The sequence below is a fragment of the Nyctereutes procyonoides genome, unplaced genomic scaffold (assembly GCF_905146905.1).
Source record: "Nyctereutes procyonoides isolate TBG_1078 unplaced genomic scaffold, NYPRO_anot_genome, whole genome shotgun sequence".
Taxonomy (NCBI): domain Eukaryota; kingdom Metazoa; phylum Chordata; class Mammalia; order Carnivora; family Canidae; genus Nyctereutes; species Nyctereutes procyonoides.
This window is the reverse complement of record NW_026575035.1, coordinates 8,127,786-8,144,045: the sequence shown is the minus strand read 5'-3', so window position 1 is coordinate 8,144,045 and position 16,260 is coordinate 8,127,786. Positions and strand designations below refer to the sequence as shown.

Here is a 16,260-nt window from a genome sequence, read left to right as displayed (position 1 = left end):
CTGGATGTGGGGATGCAGAGGGCCAAACCTCTGACATGGAGAAGGAACAGGAACTGGTTGCACAGGTTGGCGATATGGTCAGTTTAGTTTCAGGTGTCTCTGGCTCAGCCAGGCTGAGATATTTCAATCTGGAGCTTGAGAAAGCAGTCCCTGGTGGTCAGTTTGTGAGTTCCCAACCTCTGGGTGCATGCAACCGAATGCACAGCCTCGTGTGTGTGTGTGCGTGTGTGTGTGCGCGTGTGTGTGATACACTGTAGTCTTTTCCTCTTTTCTCATCTCTGAAGGCCGAGCTTCCTATCTCACGCAATGCACAGTAATTAACATGACACCTCCCTGTTGTGCGGGAACAGCAAAGCCCTCCCAAGGAGCAGGCAAGGCTTTGGGCAGGTGGCAGCCTGCCCCCCAGTGACCCTTGTTGCTTTCTTTCCAGTCGCGTCGGTGGACATGCCTGCCTCGGAGGGCGACCGCTGCGGCTGACGCTCCCGCAGCTCATCCTTCGGAGGATCGTGGCTCCGCGCCGCTGTCCGGATCACGATGGCAGAGAAGGTGCCCCCTGGCTTGAACAGGAAGACCTCCAGGTCGACCCTCTCCCTTCCACCCGAGCCCGTGGACATCATTAGGAGCAAGACGTGCTCGCGGAGGGTTAAGATCAACGTGGGCGGCCTCAACCACGAGGTCCTGTGGCGCACGCTGGACCGCCTGCCGCGCACGCGCCTGGGGAAGCTGCGGGACTGCAACACGCACGAGAGCCTGCTCGAGGTGTGCGACGACTACAACCTGGGCGACAACGAGTACTTCTTTGACCGGCACCCGGGGGCCTTCACGTCCATTTTAAATTTCTACCGGACCGGGAAGCTGCACATGATGGAAGAGATGTGCGCGCTCTCTTTCGGCCAGGAGCTCGATTACTGGGGCATCGACGAGATTTACCTGGAGTCGTGCTGCCAAGCCAGGTACCATCAAAAGAAGGAGCAGATGAACGAGGAGCTGAGGCGGGAGGCCGAGACCATGCGAGAGCGGGAGGGGGAAGAGTTCGATAACACCTGCTGCCCCGAGAAAAGGAAGAAGCTCTGGGACTTGCTGGAGAAGCCTAACTCGTCGGTGGCTGCAAAGGTAGGAAAAGCGGGGCGCTGCTCCCCCCCCTCCCCCCGTGCGCGGGCAGGAGGGCTGGCGGCCTCCCCTCCAGGCAGCGTCAGCGTTTCTGAGGCTTTGCAGAGGCAGGACCAGTAGGGCCGCGCGGGGAGGAGCGCTCTGCAGAGGCGCACGGGGCCACGGCACTGACTCTTCGTTCCACGTAATGGCGCGCGGTGGCGTGGCTCGTTCTTAAGCAGCGCTGCTGGGTCGGAACAGGGTTGGGCGGCAGAGGCTGCCAGGGTTTGGGTGGCCGTGTCGCTGCGTGGTGGCGGTGGCTGGAGTTTGAGGGGAGAGCGCTAGCTGGGGTGCGGCACACGTGGAGGGTCGGGCTGGCCTCGAGGGCTAGCTGGGGTCCAGCAACGTGGAGGGTGGGGGTGGCCTCGAGGGCTAGCTGGGGTCCAGCAACGTGGAGGGTGGGGGTGGCCTCGAGGGCTAGCTGGGGTCCAGCAACGTGGAGGGTGGGGGTGGCCTCGAGGGCTAGCTGGGGTCCAGCAACGTGGAGGGTGGGGGTGGCCTCGAGGGCTAGCTGGGGTCGGCACACGTGGAGGGTGGGGCTGGCCTCGAGGGCTACCTGGGGTCGGCACACGTGGAGGGCGGGGCTGGCCTCGAGGGCTAGCTGGGGTCGGCACACGTGGAGGGCGGGGCTGGCCTCGAGGGCTAGCTGGGGTCGGCACACGTGGAGGGCGGAGCTGGCCTCGAGGGCTAGCTGGGGTCAGCACACGTGGAGGGCGGGGGTGGCCTCGAGGGCTAGCTGGGGTCGGCACACGTGGAGGGCGGGGGTGGCCTCGAGGGCTAGCTGGGGTCGGCACACGTGATGGGCGGGGCTGGCCTCGAGGGCTAGCTGGGGGCCCGGCACACGTGGAGGGCGGGGCTGGCTTCGAGGGCTAGCTGGGGTCGGCACACGTGGAGGGCGGAGCTGGCCTCGAGGGCTAGCTGGGGTCCGGCACACGTGGAGGGCGGTGCTGGCCTCGAGGGCTAGCTGGGGTCCGGCACACGTGGAGGGTGGGGGTGTCCTCGGGGGCTAGCTGGGGTCCGGCACACGTGGAGGGCGGGGCTGGCCTTGAGGGCTAGCTGGGGTCCGGCACACGTGGAGGGCGGGGCTGGCCTCGAGGGCTAGCTGGGGTCGGCACATGTGAACGGTGGTGCTGTCCTTGAGGGTAAGCTGGGGTCCAGCACACGTGGAGGGTGGGACTGTCCTTGAGGGTAAGCTGGGGTCCAGCACACATGGAGGGTGGGACTGTCCTCCAGGGTTAGCTGGGGTCTAGGACACCTGGAGGGTGGGGCTGTCCTCGAGGGCTAGCTGGGGTCCAGCACACATGGACGGTGGTGCTGTCCTTGAGGGTTAGCTGGGGTCCGGCACACATGGAGGGTGGGACTGTCCTCCAGGGTTAGCTGGGGTCCAGGACACCTGGAGGGTGGGGCTGTCCTCGAGGGCTAGCTGGGGTCCAGCACACATGGACGGTGGTGCTGTCCTTGAGGGTTAGCTGGAGTCCAGCACACGTGAACAGTGGTGCTGTCCTTGAGGGTTAGCTGGAGTCCAGCACACGTGAACAGTGGTGCTGTCCTTGAGGGTAAGCTGGGGTCCAGCACACGTGGACGGTGGTGCTGTCCTTGAGGGCTAGCTGGGGTTCAGCACACGTGGAGGGCGGGGCTGGCCTCGAGGGCCAGCTGGGGTTCAGCACACAGGGAGTGTGGTGCTGTCCTCGAGGACTAGCTGGAGTCCAGCAGGACTAGCTGGAGTCCAGCACAGTGAAGTGTGGTGCTGTCCTCGACGGCTAGCTGGGGTCCAGCATATGTGGAGAGTGGTGCTGTCATTGAGGGCTAGCTGGGGTCTGGCACACAGGGAGTGTTATGCTGTCCTCGAGGGCTAGCTGGGGTCCAGCACACGTGGAAAGTGGTGCTGTCCTCGAGGGTTAGCTGGGGTCCAGCACACGTGGAGAGTGGTGCTGTCCTCGAGGGCTAGTTGGGGTCCAGCACACGTGGAGAGTGGTGCTGTCCTCAAGGGCTAGCTGGGTTCAGCACTTTGGAGTGTGGTGCTGTCATTGAGCGTGGAGGGAGTACCTCCTGGCCTGGTTCTCTGGAGGAGCATGGAAAGAGGGAGTGTGGCCCCGTGTAACTCAGAGGACTGTGGGGCTCCTTGCTTGAAAAGGGGCCTTCTGGTTAAACTGTGTACAGAGTGAGTCAGTGTCCATGGTGCCTCCCTTTACCTCCCTTATTATGAGGCCTACTCTGACAATGATGATCATTTTTTTTTTCCACAATTGAGGTATTACCCTACCTCAGAGTTTATCGTGTTTGCTTATAATGAAGGTAAACTCACATTTCCATTGTGCTGCATACATCTCTGTCTCAGAGTAAGTTTGTTTTGCCACGAATTGCAGCATTTAATTCAACTGCATGATTCTGTTTATCTAATTTTGGTTGAAGGTTAGCACAAACTGCTTTTCATCCCATATATTTAGTTCTATATTGCAATAGGAAATATGAATACAATATCAAGAGTCATCTTTAGCAGCAGAGGCGTAGTATTAGTATTTCATACATGTTAGATGAAAATGGAGTATGGAAGAGAGAAAAGGAAAATAGCAGAAAAACGTGTCATCACATACATTTTTTAAGTTGCTTCAGAATTTTTCGATGGTTCTTTCTTAAAAATCAGTAAAGATTATGGAAATATAATAGGCCATTATTAAGTGGAAAGTAAGATCTTATATGATAATCTACAACATGTAAATTATGTAAACAATCAACTGAATGCAGATGGTTGTAAAATTGCTTCTGCCCTGTTTGATATGCCTAGTTTTGCATCATGGTGACTTCTAAAGGCATTTTACTTTCTGGCCAGAGCATGGAAGTCAGTGAAATAAAATATGTTTCTGTTGTACACAATGAGGAAACGCACACCTTGTAGCAAACGGAAAGATTTCAACTAGGTCTTTTTTGTAGTTATGATAATTTACTTTTCTTTTATCCATAAGAAATAGATATGCTATACTTGTGGGTTTTGGTTGAGAAGGTTACTGCTCTTTGTAGTGTCAAGTGTTAAGTTACATATGTGAGTCACTGGTAAAAATATGGAGTAAATTTTAAAGATGAATGAGATAAACTCTGGATTTAAAGGAGTATTTTGGATGTTAAATGAAGTCTTTCAAGCCCTTAGGCGGTTGGGGTCTAAGTCATTGTTCCATCGAATGCTCCAGAGGGTGTTCGACGTGTATGCAAAAATCAGCAGCTAAATCAAAGAAAATTTGAAGTTTAATATGGCTTATTTGCTTATAACAGCATTATTAACACATATCTAAAATTCAGTACTGTTAGTTATAGAAAAAAACCGTGTAAGAAAAACATTTGTTTTTCTGAAGCATTTCCACTGAGGACAGAATATGATCAATAACTTGATTTCCCAGATGAGGGAGTTCATTTAATCTCTAAATTTTAGAAGCAGCATCCATCTCTTTATCTCTAAGAAGGTAACATTGATCATGGCCTATTACAGTATGCTATTATATATACCTGCACATCAGATAGATTATTGAAACTTGCTTCAAATTTTGTATGCACAGATAAGATATCTACCTACAAACTAAGCAGTTAAGGACATTGGTTTTGGAAATTTTAATGTAGTTGTAAATAATAAATTTGTTTCCAAATTATTAATCAAGTAAGGCAAATCTTTGCTAACCTAAGTAGATTTTTTTACTAAATTTTCATAAGGAATTGTATTTGTTTATTTAAATATCTATATTTTCCTCTCTGTTTGAATGGTGAAATATTATGGAAATCGTTTACGTTTGATTATATGGTAGTTTAGTGAAAGTATTGTTCATTTGTCTGAGGTTTGGAACCTTTTAAAAACAGCTCTGTATGGTGTCTTATGTAAATCACTACTTTTTCCTGTACTCTTCTCAAATCATATAACTTGTTGTTTCTCTGGAATAATTCTTGGTGAGGTGAGTCCTGTGTGTGAATAGTATTTTTACAACTTAGGAACAATTTGCTTTGTTAAAACTGCAGTAGGATGATACTCTAGTCCTCACTATTTGTGTTATGGGTACAGCAGGATCCTGCCTATGCCATGAAGTTCTTGTGTTGGAATGCTTGGAATCTATGTGTTTTTCCTAACTTGCTTAGGAGGTGAGATATCTTTGGAGGAGAATATCTGTTTACCTTGCCTCTACGGTGATTGCTTATTCAGTTTGGTAGTTAAGTTGAACATATATAGCATGTTCTGTGTGGGCTACACACATCTAACTGGACATGTAGAAAGACACTCTTTTCTCTCCAGAATTTAAAATATATTCTCTTGGCTTAAGCAGGAATTTCATATCCTTCAAAGTATTTGTCTTTTTCTCTTTGGGTTTTCCTGTCTTTTATAATCTATTGAGTATTTCTACAATAAAGAAAGTTAAAGTTATGAATTTACTTGCCAGATCCCTAGCACAGGAGGAAAAATTTGACCCTTTCTACCAAATATTCCACAATAGGCTATATTGATGACATGGAATAAATTCTCAGTAATCAATTCAATAATAATTGTCCAGCCTATAGTATGTCCATCCAGTATGTCACACAAAATTATTGCAAGGCCCGTTGACCTATTGTATTTTGTCCTTGAGTATGACCCTAAGAATAACAATTTGGCTTTTACAGAACATGCTTCTTGGTATTACTTTCTATTAATTGAACTTTGAAGTATATAAATAACTGGAAAAAATGCCAAATGGGGTTTAAATAAGTGGTATGTCTTAAATGTCTTCATTTAACAAGTTAACATTTTTACACACACACAAGATAATATGAAATATAATTGTACTTTTCACAAAATAATAACGGGGCTTACAGAAATTGTTCTTTCATAGTTTTCTATGATCTGGTACTATGACGTGAGTTTATATGTGCATGATGGACTTTCTGTTTTTTCAGTCTTGTTAGTTTATCTTGGTGACATTCTGTATACCCTCATGCAGCGATAATGTACAAAGTTTAAATTTGAGGCTATTTGTGAATGTGAGGCCCACCAAATGGGCCTGGAGGATGGCTGGTCCAAATCTCTGGGTTAGTGTGACATGGAATTGCTGGTTCTGGCATGCCTTTCATAGGAATGTGCAAGGGGAAAAGATGGGCTTAACTGGCTGCCAGTTTCCTGGGCAGTGAATTGGAATTAGACTTGATCCTGTACCTCTTCCAGCCTTGGGCCATTTAGTCAGCCTCTGGCTTGGAAATACCTCTCTCCCTTTTCCCAAAGGGACTGCAGTAGCTGTTCCCCTTTAAATTTTGCATTACAGGAACTTCTAAGAGGTATTTGAAAGCATTTAAGTGAAGTGGATCCTATGGCATGTGATATTGTCTGCCTTTAGGATGAAACAACAACCCACAAGGAGCATGGCCCACCTGAGAGCCGAAAAGAAAGAGATTCAGTACTGTACAGTGCCTTCACTTTAGATATCTGAAAAAGGTCAAGAACAAAAGAAGTCAACTGTGTCTTCAGGCAAACCCAGTTAGGAAACAGCTCAGCCTTCTGAGGCAAGCTTCAGCCTGGGCATATGCATGGATATGGTGTTCGGGACAATGCCAGCCAACAGGCCCATCTCAGGTGTCAGGTCAGGAAGCTAGACTTGAGCCCATATTTGAAAAAAACAATATAAGGCTGCAGAAAGACATTTCTGTTCATCTGAACCAGTACAGTGAGAATCACCTGGCAACCCTGTTGGACAGGGTCCAGAGTCAAGTTGGTGGGAGCCCGTTGGGGGGGTTGGGAGGGCCGCGGGGAGGAGGTATTGTTTCTTACTGTTTCCCTTCCCACTCTTCCTATGTATCTGCAGCTACCATTTATTTATCTAAGGATTCCTCCCTCATCCTCTTGTTTTTCCCATTTCCTCCTCCTCCTCTCTTTCCTCCTCTTTCCCTCCATCCCTCTACCTCCTTCCCTTAGGAAAAGGAAGATGATTGACTAGAAAATTATTTCTCAACCTTTTTTTCATTAATGGCCCCCTAGGAGTTTCTCTAAAGAGAGAAACTAAATACTAAGGAATAAGATTTCGTCAGGTAGGATGGAGCTTGGAGAGCTAAAGACTTATAATATCTAAGATTTTTTTCACCCTTCTCCACAAGAACCAACTTTCTCCTGCTGGCAGTGGCATTGATCCCATGGGGGAGTGCATCCAATCGTGGAAAGGAGACCTGCCTCCAGCTCATGGCCTCCAAACATCTACCTGACCATCCCCATTGACATGGCATGGCACCTAAAGCAAGCATGGGAAGGCTTGGGAGACCTTTGACTTTTTTGCCTATAGGAGCAGATGTACAACGTCTGCCTCTGGGACTACAGCTCTCTGGAGAGCCAGAGGTCAAAGTTCTGAGTTTCCCAGGGGATGGCTTCTGTTTAGTTGCCCTATTGGCGATAAGTCCTTGAGAACCTCACTCCACTATCCAATTGAATTAGACTGTGTGGGTGTCTCATGTCACAGAAATAGTGAAAAGAAAATAAATCCAAATAAAATGAAACCCCCCGTGTACTCAAGAAGGAGAAAGGAATGCATAACATTTTCATTCTATTTCTAGTTTATGGATCGGTTATTCAAATGTTTTGGATGAAAAAAAGAAATATTATTGGAACAGAGCCACCAATTATTTCCTTTTAGTCCAAGAACAAAACTATCGCATGTTTTGTGTGTGTGTGTGTGTGTACACATGTACAGGTTTCCCCATTATCTGAAAATAGAGCATTTCTATGAAATCCTTTGTAAGGTGAAGTGGCATAAAGCATAGAAGCAGTTATCATTTCATAAAAATGAAAATCCTATTCCCATTTCTTTCACTTAGTGAAAACAGGTAGTAATGTAGGTCTTTCATAAAAGCAAAGTGGCATAAAGAGAGCTTACAGTTAGCAGGGGGGAAACCAGCATCTCTGTATGTATAAATACACACACACGTACACACAGTCGGGTGGACAACTCTGCTCATATGTAGCCGTGAGCTTTCTGATGACTGTCTTGTGGTAAGCAACAAGGAGCCATTAGAACCATAAATGGACCCCCCCCCCCCCAACCAAACAAACTGATGCAATGTGAGCTCACATGGAAATCTCCCTACATCAAGGAACCTCTTGTGGCTTGGTGGAACCCGTGCAGTTCCCCAGTTCTTATCTAAGATTACCAGTGGCCTGATTAGTGTGCCAGTCCTGTCGTTTCTGTGTTGTTTACTGTTTCTCTTCTTGCCCTTTCCTTTCGAAAGCCCAGCTGTACAGATGAGGTTGTTTGTGCTTTTCAGATAATATGGCATAAGAGGTCAGAGGTGCTCATAGGGGATAGCTTAAAACAACTTGGCCAGGCTGTAGAGGTTTTAGATTGGAAATATGTGGTTTTTTTCTTTCTAAAATATATAATTCATGCAGACTAACTGGTTGAAAGCCTAGAATCAGTTAGACGTAAACAAATAAAAGATAAGATAGAAAATGTTGGATTTCGATTAAAATGTTTCAAATATTCCATTCTTGAGCTCTACTGGTCCTATTTGGAGATCCATGCTTCTTTGCTGTCCCCGAGAGGTTGCCCTGAAAATTCACCACTTTTTGTCCACTTGACCTCATTTGATCAGGGAGAGAATGGTGAGAACAGAAGAGGAAATTGATAAAAAGCTCACATCGCACCTTCTCTTACCTAAGGTGCCATGGGTCCTGCTTTTCCTGAGAATGCCCTGGTTAATGCCTTTTGTCTGAGGCAAATTATTAGCAGCATCTCCTTTCACTCTTTTTTTTTCCTTTCACTATTAAAAAGTGTCCCAGTTTGGACAATAAACTAAGTGATTACCTTACATGTGAATAGTTTTGAAAAAAAAAAAAGAAATTATCCAAGAATCATGCACTTTTCCTCTTTGCTTCTTTGTTCCATTTGAGGAGGGCCTGTCTTAATTTTCAAGCACTTTTTTTCCATCTCTTTGAAAAATTGCTGGTTTTCATTAATATTGGAGTAAGATTTTCAGATTCCTTTCAAGCTCGGTTTTTAAATCTCAATAAGTAATTATCATTTTCAATGTAAAAAAAACAAAACAAAACCAAGGAATTCTTTCTACGTTATCTAATGTTATCACAAAACAGACTACATTAGCAGTATTTAAATATTCTGGCTTTGAAAATTCATGCACACTGCTTTGGTTATTAACAGATTTGTTTTCTTTATTTCAAGTGAGAGACTTTACAAAGTGAATGATGTACTATTTTAGGTAAGCATAAGTATTATGAAGGAATGGTCACAATATTTAACACTTTCCACATTGGAAGACTGTAGAAGGCTTTGAATAATACTTTAAGTGTTCTTATCTGAGCTCTATTACTATGAACTGGCCATTCTAATGAAGAAAGATATTTTTCAAATGATCAATAAAGTTGATTCTAAAAGAATTGCCAGAATAAAAATTCCTTTTAGATCAATGCATGATTATACAGAAAAAAAGAAACCTCCAGCTGCTGATGTATAATTCATGAAGTAACCATAGATTACAATAGATTTTTTGGTTTTGGCATTGATTTAGCATTGGTGTAGTATTGGTGTCTTCTATTCTCAAATAGAATAGCATTTATTCTATTTGAGAACAACCCTGGGGTTCCATGACATTCCATAATCTATAATGTGATGAGGCATAAATCTGAATTTTGTATGATATCAGGTTCATTTCTTGGAGCTGGTTGACTTTGATAGAATGAGCTTAGCTGGCCACTGAGCAAGCACTAGCCTAACCCTATTTGTTTTTTTTTCTCCTCATTGTTACATATACTAACTCTTATCAAATGTTCCTGTATTTTATAGGGGAGATTATATGGTACAGTAGAGATTACCAAAACTCTCACAGGACGTATTCCTCATTAAAAATATCCTATTTAGGGGCACCTGGGTGGCTCAGTTGGTTAAGCATCTGCCTTGGGCTCAGGTCATAATCCCAGGGTTCTGGGATTGAACCCCAAATCATGCTCCCTGCTCAGCGGGGAGTCTGCTTCTCCCTCTCCCTCTGCCTCTCTCCTGAGCTTTGTGCTCTTACTCTCTCTCTCTCAAATAAATAAATAAAATCTTTAAAAATATATTCTATTTAGGTATTCTAAGAGTGACAGAGCTTTTTAAGGTAGCAGTCAGCCTGGAAATTATTCTTGCCCACCAATAGCCTGGTTGTTGATACCCTTCCTGCCTCGGCAGTGGACCAGAGAAGGATAAAGGAGTCTCCAGGCCAAAACAGTGGGCACATTCCACAAGCTGTACTTCCTGTATCTATCAGTAACATTCAGCCCTTCACCAAATTTACTCTTTCCCCACATCTTCTGGAATAGAGTTGATGATGACTTTGTAATTTACAATCAGAACTTTTGAAGGACTTGAGGAGACTGAGACATCTGTGTAGTTGCAGTGTCAGCCTTGGTACATAGATGTAACCAATCTAGAATAAGAACCTAGACACGAGCCAGGTAGGAACAAAGGAGTATAGTGACACTCACAGGGGCAGGTGGAATAGTGATGGAATAGTGCCTCCAAAACCTTTACAGGAGGCACTAAAAGTTAACATCAGAACTATATCAGATTTTGCACCTATGTATTATTTAGTTTGGGCTGTGTTTACATTAACTCTTTTGCTAATGCATAGAGCAAATGTATTTTCCACTTAAATCATAACATTTTTATAAAACTTTAAGTGAAAGGAATACTGGATATTACTAAGAATAGAAACCTGAAGTATATAAATTCAACTAATGTTTGTAGCAAAGTTTGCGTGTCTAGGGTAGGTGAACCAGGTAGTATCAGCTCTCACTGAGTGGTACTGAACTAGATCTGTTTGTGTGTGTGTAGGGGAGGGGTGTGTGTGCAGACACAAGAGACAGAGAGAGAGAGAGAGATGTTATCTATCTGCCATCCCTCTATTACTACATATTATATTATAAAAATCCACCTGCACAAAAATACAATAAACTTCAGGACTCCTGGGTGGCTCTGTGATTGAGTGTCTGCCTTTGGCTCAGGGTGTGATGCCAGGGTCATAGGATTGAATCTCACATCCAGCTCCTTTCAGGGAGCCTACTTCCTCCTCTGCCTGTGACTCTGCCTCCCTCTCTCTGGGTCTCTCATAAGTAAGTAAGTAAATAAATAAATAAATAAATAATCTTTTAAAAAATATAATAAACTTCAACCTGTATTTGATAATTTAGGGTAGATGCAACTTTGCCATCCAAGTAAGACAGCTATTCAGAATACAGCTTTTGTGATAACCTGATCGGGCATGAAGTCCATGGAAAGTACTCTAATGGTCCAAGAATAGCAGGAAGAAGTATTTTCATTAGTCTCCTAGGATTTTGTTTCAGGATGCTAGAGGTCATTGCCACCCTAGATTTCACACTTTTACTTATGTCTCATTGAGTCACTCCTGACACAACCACAAGTGTTGAATGCCACTTTAAATAGCTTCTCTATCCTATGCCACAACACTGCCAAGGACAAGTATTCCCTACACAGCTCTGAATGAAGCTACTTGGTCATGGCATCCTTCACTGAAATGAACCTCAGGATATTTGCACGAGTCAAAAATTTCCCAGGCTTCCAGTCATTATTTTATCACTAATTAATGTAAAACCTAGAATACGATTTTTGATATTAAAAATGCAGTTGTCTTAGTTGGCATCATCTAAATTAAATCCTCAACTGTATTTGTTCCTTGAATTAGGTTTTTCTCTTAAACATTCAAATTTTAGTTTACATCTTAGAGTTACACCTATCTTTGGCAACATTTTATAACTGTCTTTTACATTGGTGTCCCAGCATATGGTTTCAACCAGAATTTGGTTGGATTGCAAAATAACTCAAGGCCACTATCTATGAAGTATAGCAACACATTTGTGCTGTGAAAAATGTGTATTTCATTAATACAATGGAAATTTTCACTATTATGCAACTAGCAGGAGGCCTTGCATAATATCCTTAAGGTAAGCAACCTGTTCGATTTCAGTGAAGCTTTTAGTTCAGAGGCAGAAAAACATTGGTAAGTAGTCCTGTTTTTCAAAAGGTGATAATTTGCTGTATAGTACAGATGCAATGAACTACAAATGCAATGAAAGAAAATATGAAATCGTAGGCTAGAATCTAGTATGACATGAATTTACTATTACATATTTGCTATGTAAAAAAAATCTAGCACATTTTATTATATTTCTTAAGTGAATTCTGCAGGTGTGAAAATTATTGTATTATGTAAGTAAAGTAATTGCATTATGAGCAATATTAAAATTCAAAGCAAAAATCTCTTTTAAGCACTGGTCTTTATTTTTCAAACTCTAGCTCATGAGCCATTATAAATATTTTAAATTACATGGAGTGTTTACAAAGTGCTAATTACACTCTTTTTTTTTCAAAGTTTTGTGTATAGATTATACATGAGGTAGCTCAAAGGGCCGCAAACTGTTTTGATAGGCATATTTCAACAATCCATGTATGTGCTTGATGAAAGAAATATTATATTTCAGTGGGAAAAAAATGTTCCAGGTTCTGTTTCCCTGTCTTGTTAAGTTATCCAGCATATGCCAAAGCATTGTACCTTTCTCTTCTGCTGCACTTTGATGCATACATCTAAAATTGAGTCTGAAGGTTAGAGGGCAGGTTTCTGCTATTTATCAGGAATGCAAAAGTAAACCTGTCCCACTGACCACTTCGGGTACAGCACTGCTGGTCCCCTCGAGAATCTTCCTCTTCAGAGAATGTTTTAGTTACACTTCCAGGAACAACTGTATTATTACTATGTAATTGGCATAGAACATAACATTAGTTTCAGGTATACAACATAATGATTTGATATTTGTATATATTGCTAGAGGATTGCCACAATGAGTCTAGTTAATATCCATTACCAATACATAGTTACAAAAAAATTCTTTTTCTTGTGATGAGAAGTTCTAAGATCTGTTCTTTTAGCAACTTTCAAATGTACCATACAGTGTTATTACTAACTATAGTCACCATGCTGTACATGAACAGCTATTGATTTACCATTTAATTTCGTAGGATCCAGTTGGACTTTACCTTTTTTAAGCCTGGTTTTAAATATTTTAATGAGGTGATATCTACTTAAGTTTCAGTGAAATCGAATGTAGTGAAGTTTCCAAAGTAGAGAAGGTAGATAAACTTGAAAAGATCCACATTTCACTTTGTCTTTAACTTATAAGCAAATGTTTGCTTTTCTTTATCCCAAAGTATCAGAGTCTAAGAGTAGGTAGACTGTTTCTTCTAGACTTTAAAATCAGTATAAGTCCGTTTTCCTGTCTGTTTGAAAGAAATTGATTCTTTACCCATCCTGTGCCCTCCCTTAATTCATGAACTCTGGCTGTTAAAATTAACCTGGTTTTCCTTTCATAATAGCTGTCAGTATCCCTAGAGCCTTCTGTTCTGAGCAGAAATTTAATTCTGGGGGGAAAAGACTGGTTAATTGATACCCAATACAGTAATGGATGCTTTTTTTTTTTTTTTTTTTTACAAGGCTAGATTAGCTTCTGTTTTCAAAGTCCTCTGCGAGGTAGAGCTGTAACTTCTGATATCATCAGGGTGTTCTTGCAACACGTATCCTGTCTTCTTATTTTGAGACCAGTTCTCTTCTAACAATACGGCTTCCTTCACAACCTAGAAAAAAATGAGCCTTGTTCTCTGCAGCCCAGAGTCATGAAGTGAAGGCCACATTTCCTTGTCCCTTCAATAATTAGTGTGACCTTCCTCAAAGAGCGGAAGGGAAACAGTTTATATTGAGCATCGGCTGCGTGCCACACTCTGAACTCAGGGTTTTCCACATTGACCCTTTACAACACAGATCAGCAAGCATTTGCTGTAAAGGGCCAGACAGTGAATATATTCAGCTTTGTGGGCCATACAGTCTCTGTCACAGCTTCTCAGCTCTGCTGCTGTAGTGTGAAAATGTCCATAGACAACAGGTAAAAAAAAAAAAAAAACAGATGTAGCTGGGTTCCAATAAAACTTAACAACAGGCTAGGTTTGGCCCTTGAGCCGTAATTTGCCTATTGCTACTTTCTATCAGTCCTGTGCCAAAACATCATTTATTCCATTAAGGCTGAAACCCAGAAAGATCAAATTTGTGTGTCTTGTCCTTTACTAAGTGGCCTATTAGAAATTGTATTGTTTCTACCAATGCTTCAGCACAATTATTCTTCCTATCTAGTTGCATTTATCATTCCTTTCTCATCACTGCTCATTATTCCTGTCACTAGCCAGTATTTATTTAAGACTTTGGCTTATGACTGACGGTTATCTTACTACTGCCCCCCCCTTGCTACCCTGCAGGACAATGAGCTATCATAAATTCCAGCCTAAATGTCCCCCCATCCTGAACTCAGCACATGGATGAAACTGCTCTCCCTTTGGAATCTGGAACTCTGATTACAACCACTGAGCCTTCCATTTCCCATCAAATCTATACTTGGTCCCTATTGCTACTGCTTTTGTCTTGACTTATGCCATTCTTTTTCTCTTCATTTGGGAGCACTGGATCCACTGCCATAGGCAAGGCCTTGATCACCTTATACTTCGCTTGATACGGGATCCTGAACTAGACTTCCTCACTTCATGTTCTCGTCAGTTCTAAGGTATTCTCCATGTAGCCAGCAGAATTACCTTTGAAAACACGACTGGGTTGCTTCTGAACCATAAACCCCAGTGATTTCCCATTGTCTACAGTCTAGTTCAAACTCCTGAGCATTGCATCTAAGACTCTTCCCCACCTTCCTCTCCAACCACATACCCTACCATTCCTCGTACAGTTATTATTCCAGGCAATTTTCCATTTGTGAAGGTAGGGCTCTGCTCTAGACAGCTTGCTTACTGCTCTCAGTAAGCATTACTCTTACATGGCTACCTTCAACTAGAGGAGACATCTTTTTTCTAATTTGCACAGGTGAGACTTGTAAACTGGCTGTGGCCATACTTGCACAAAATTAACACATTCATGGCCACCACACTTTGCAGACCTAGAGTTCCCTTTGCCCCTTTTCTCTCCTTCCTATGTCTCAGTTCATATGTCCCTCTTCTGTGATGTCACCTGACCTCCTTCCTCTATTTTTCCCTACCTCTTTCCTCATACTTGTAATAGGGATTCTATCTATGCAGGGCTCATTTCTCCAGCTAGGCTATCATACATGAAGGAACAGTCTGTGTCTCTTCATTTTCAATTACTGACAACCTAGCACAGTTCCTGGCACATAACAAACACTCAGTACCTGCCACCAAATGACAACAAAGGTAGAAATAACAGTAGGACCAAATGTTTGACAATATTTCAATTTCTCTGTAAAAATTAAACAACACGGATAGAGATTGAATATCTCATCCCAGTGATGAGACCAGAGTAATTCTAGGTTTGTTTTAGGCAGTTTAAGAAAGCTGGATATCTTACCCGTTTTAAATGGCTTTATGTTTTTGAAATAGGCGAAGAGCCATAGATGTGGGTTTTCCATTTTTACATTGTATAAATTCTCCATCTAGAATAGCGTGTAGGCTGCTCTGTATGCCACAGAGTTTATGCAGAGAAAGGCGTCAGGTGCTGCTGAAAGGCAAGCTTTCAGATGCTTTGCTTTGCTAAGATTGCTCATTTTATTTGAACTGAGGGTTCTGGGAACTCTTGTTATAGGTAAAATGTAGCCTGTGTATGAACTGAGGAGTAGGGAAGGGGGCTTGATCTGGGCCACAGGGGGCATGGAGTACTCCCATATCCTCTAGAGGATGGATAGATCATTTCTTCACATTCAACCATCCAACCTTTAGAGGACCTTGGCTCCAAGTGGAGTTATCCTATTACTCAGAAAACGCCACAAAGATGGATAAATTCAAGATTTGAATCAAGACAGAGCTCCAATATGGTGTCTTTTTTGTAGGAATATGAAGAGAGTCTGAAAAAATAAATTCTTAATGGCATAATGTAAAAACGGGAGATCAGGAATCTATTTTTACTACGAAAGCTAAAAGAATCATAATGGTTTCAACTGAGGGGAACTGACTTTTATTGTAATCCAAAAAGGTATTTTCTGGAAACTTTGTAGTTCAAGTTTGTTTGTTTTTAAATAGAAATTAGTCATTCTTTTTTAAGCTCAATACTTCTTGC

At 43.1% G+C, this 16,260-nt stretch overlaps 1 protein-coding gene across 1 annotated transcript in view; it reads left to right on the top strand.

Annotated features, from left to right (window-relative positions):
* The first annotated feature begins 534 nt into the window (after positions 1-534).
* KCNB2 (potassium voltage-gated channel subfamily B member 2) overlaps positions 535-16,260 on the top strand; it is a 355,801-nt gene continuing 340,075 nt past the window's right edge. Inside the window, exon 1 of the mRNA XM_055318379.1 lies at positions 535-1,113. Coding sequence (XP_055174354.1) covers positions 535-1,113 — 579 coding nt within the window. The remainder of the gene's footprint in view (positions 1,114-16,260) is intronic.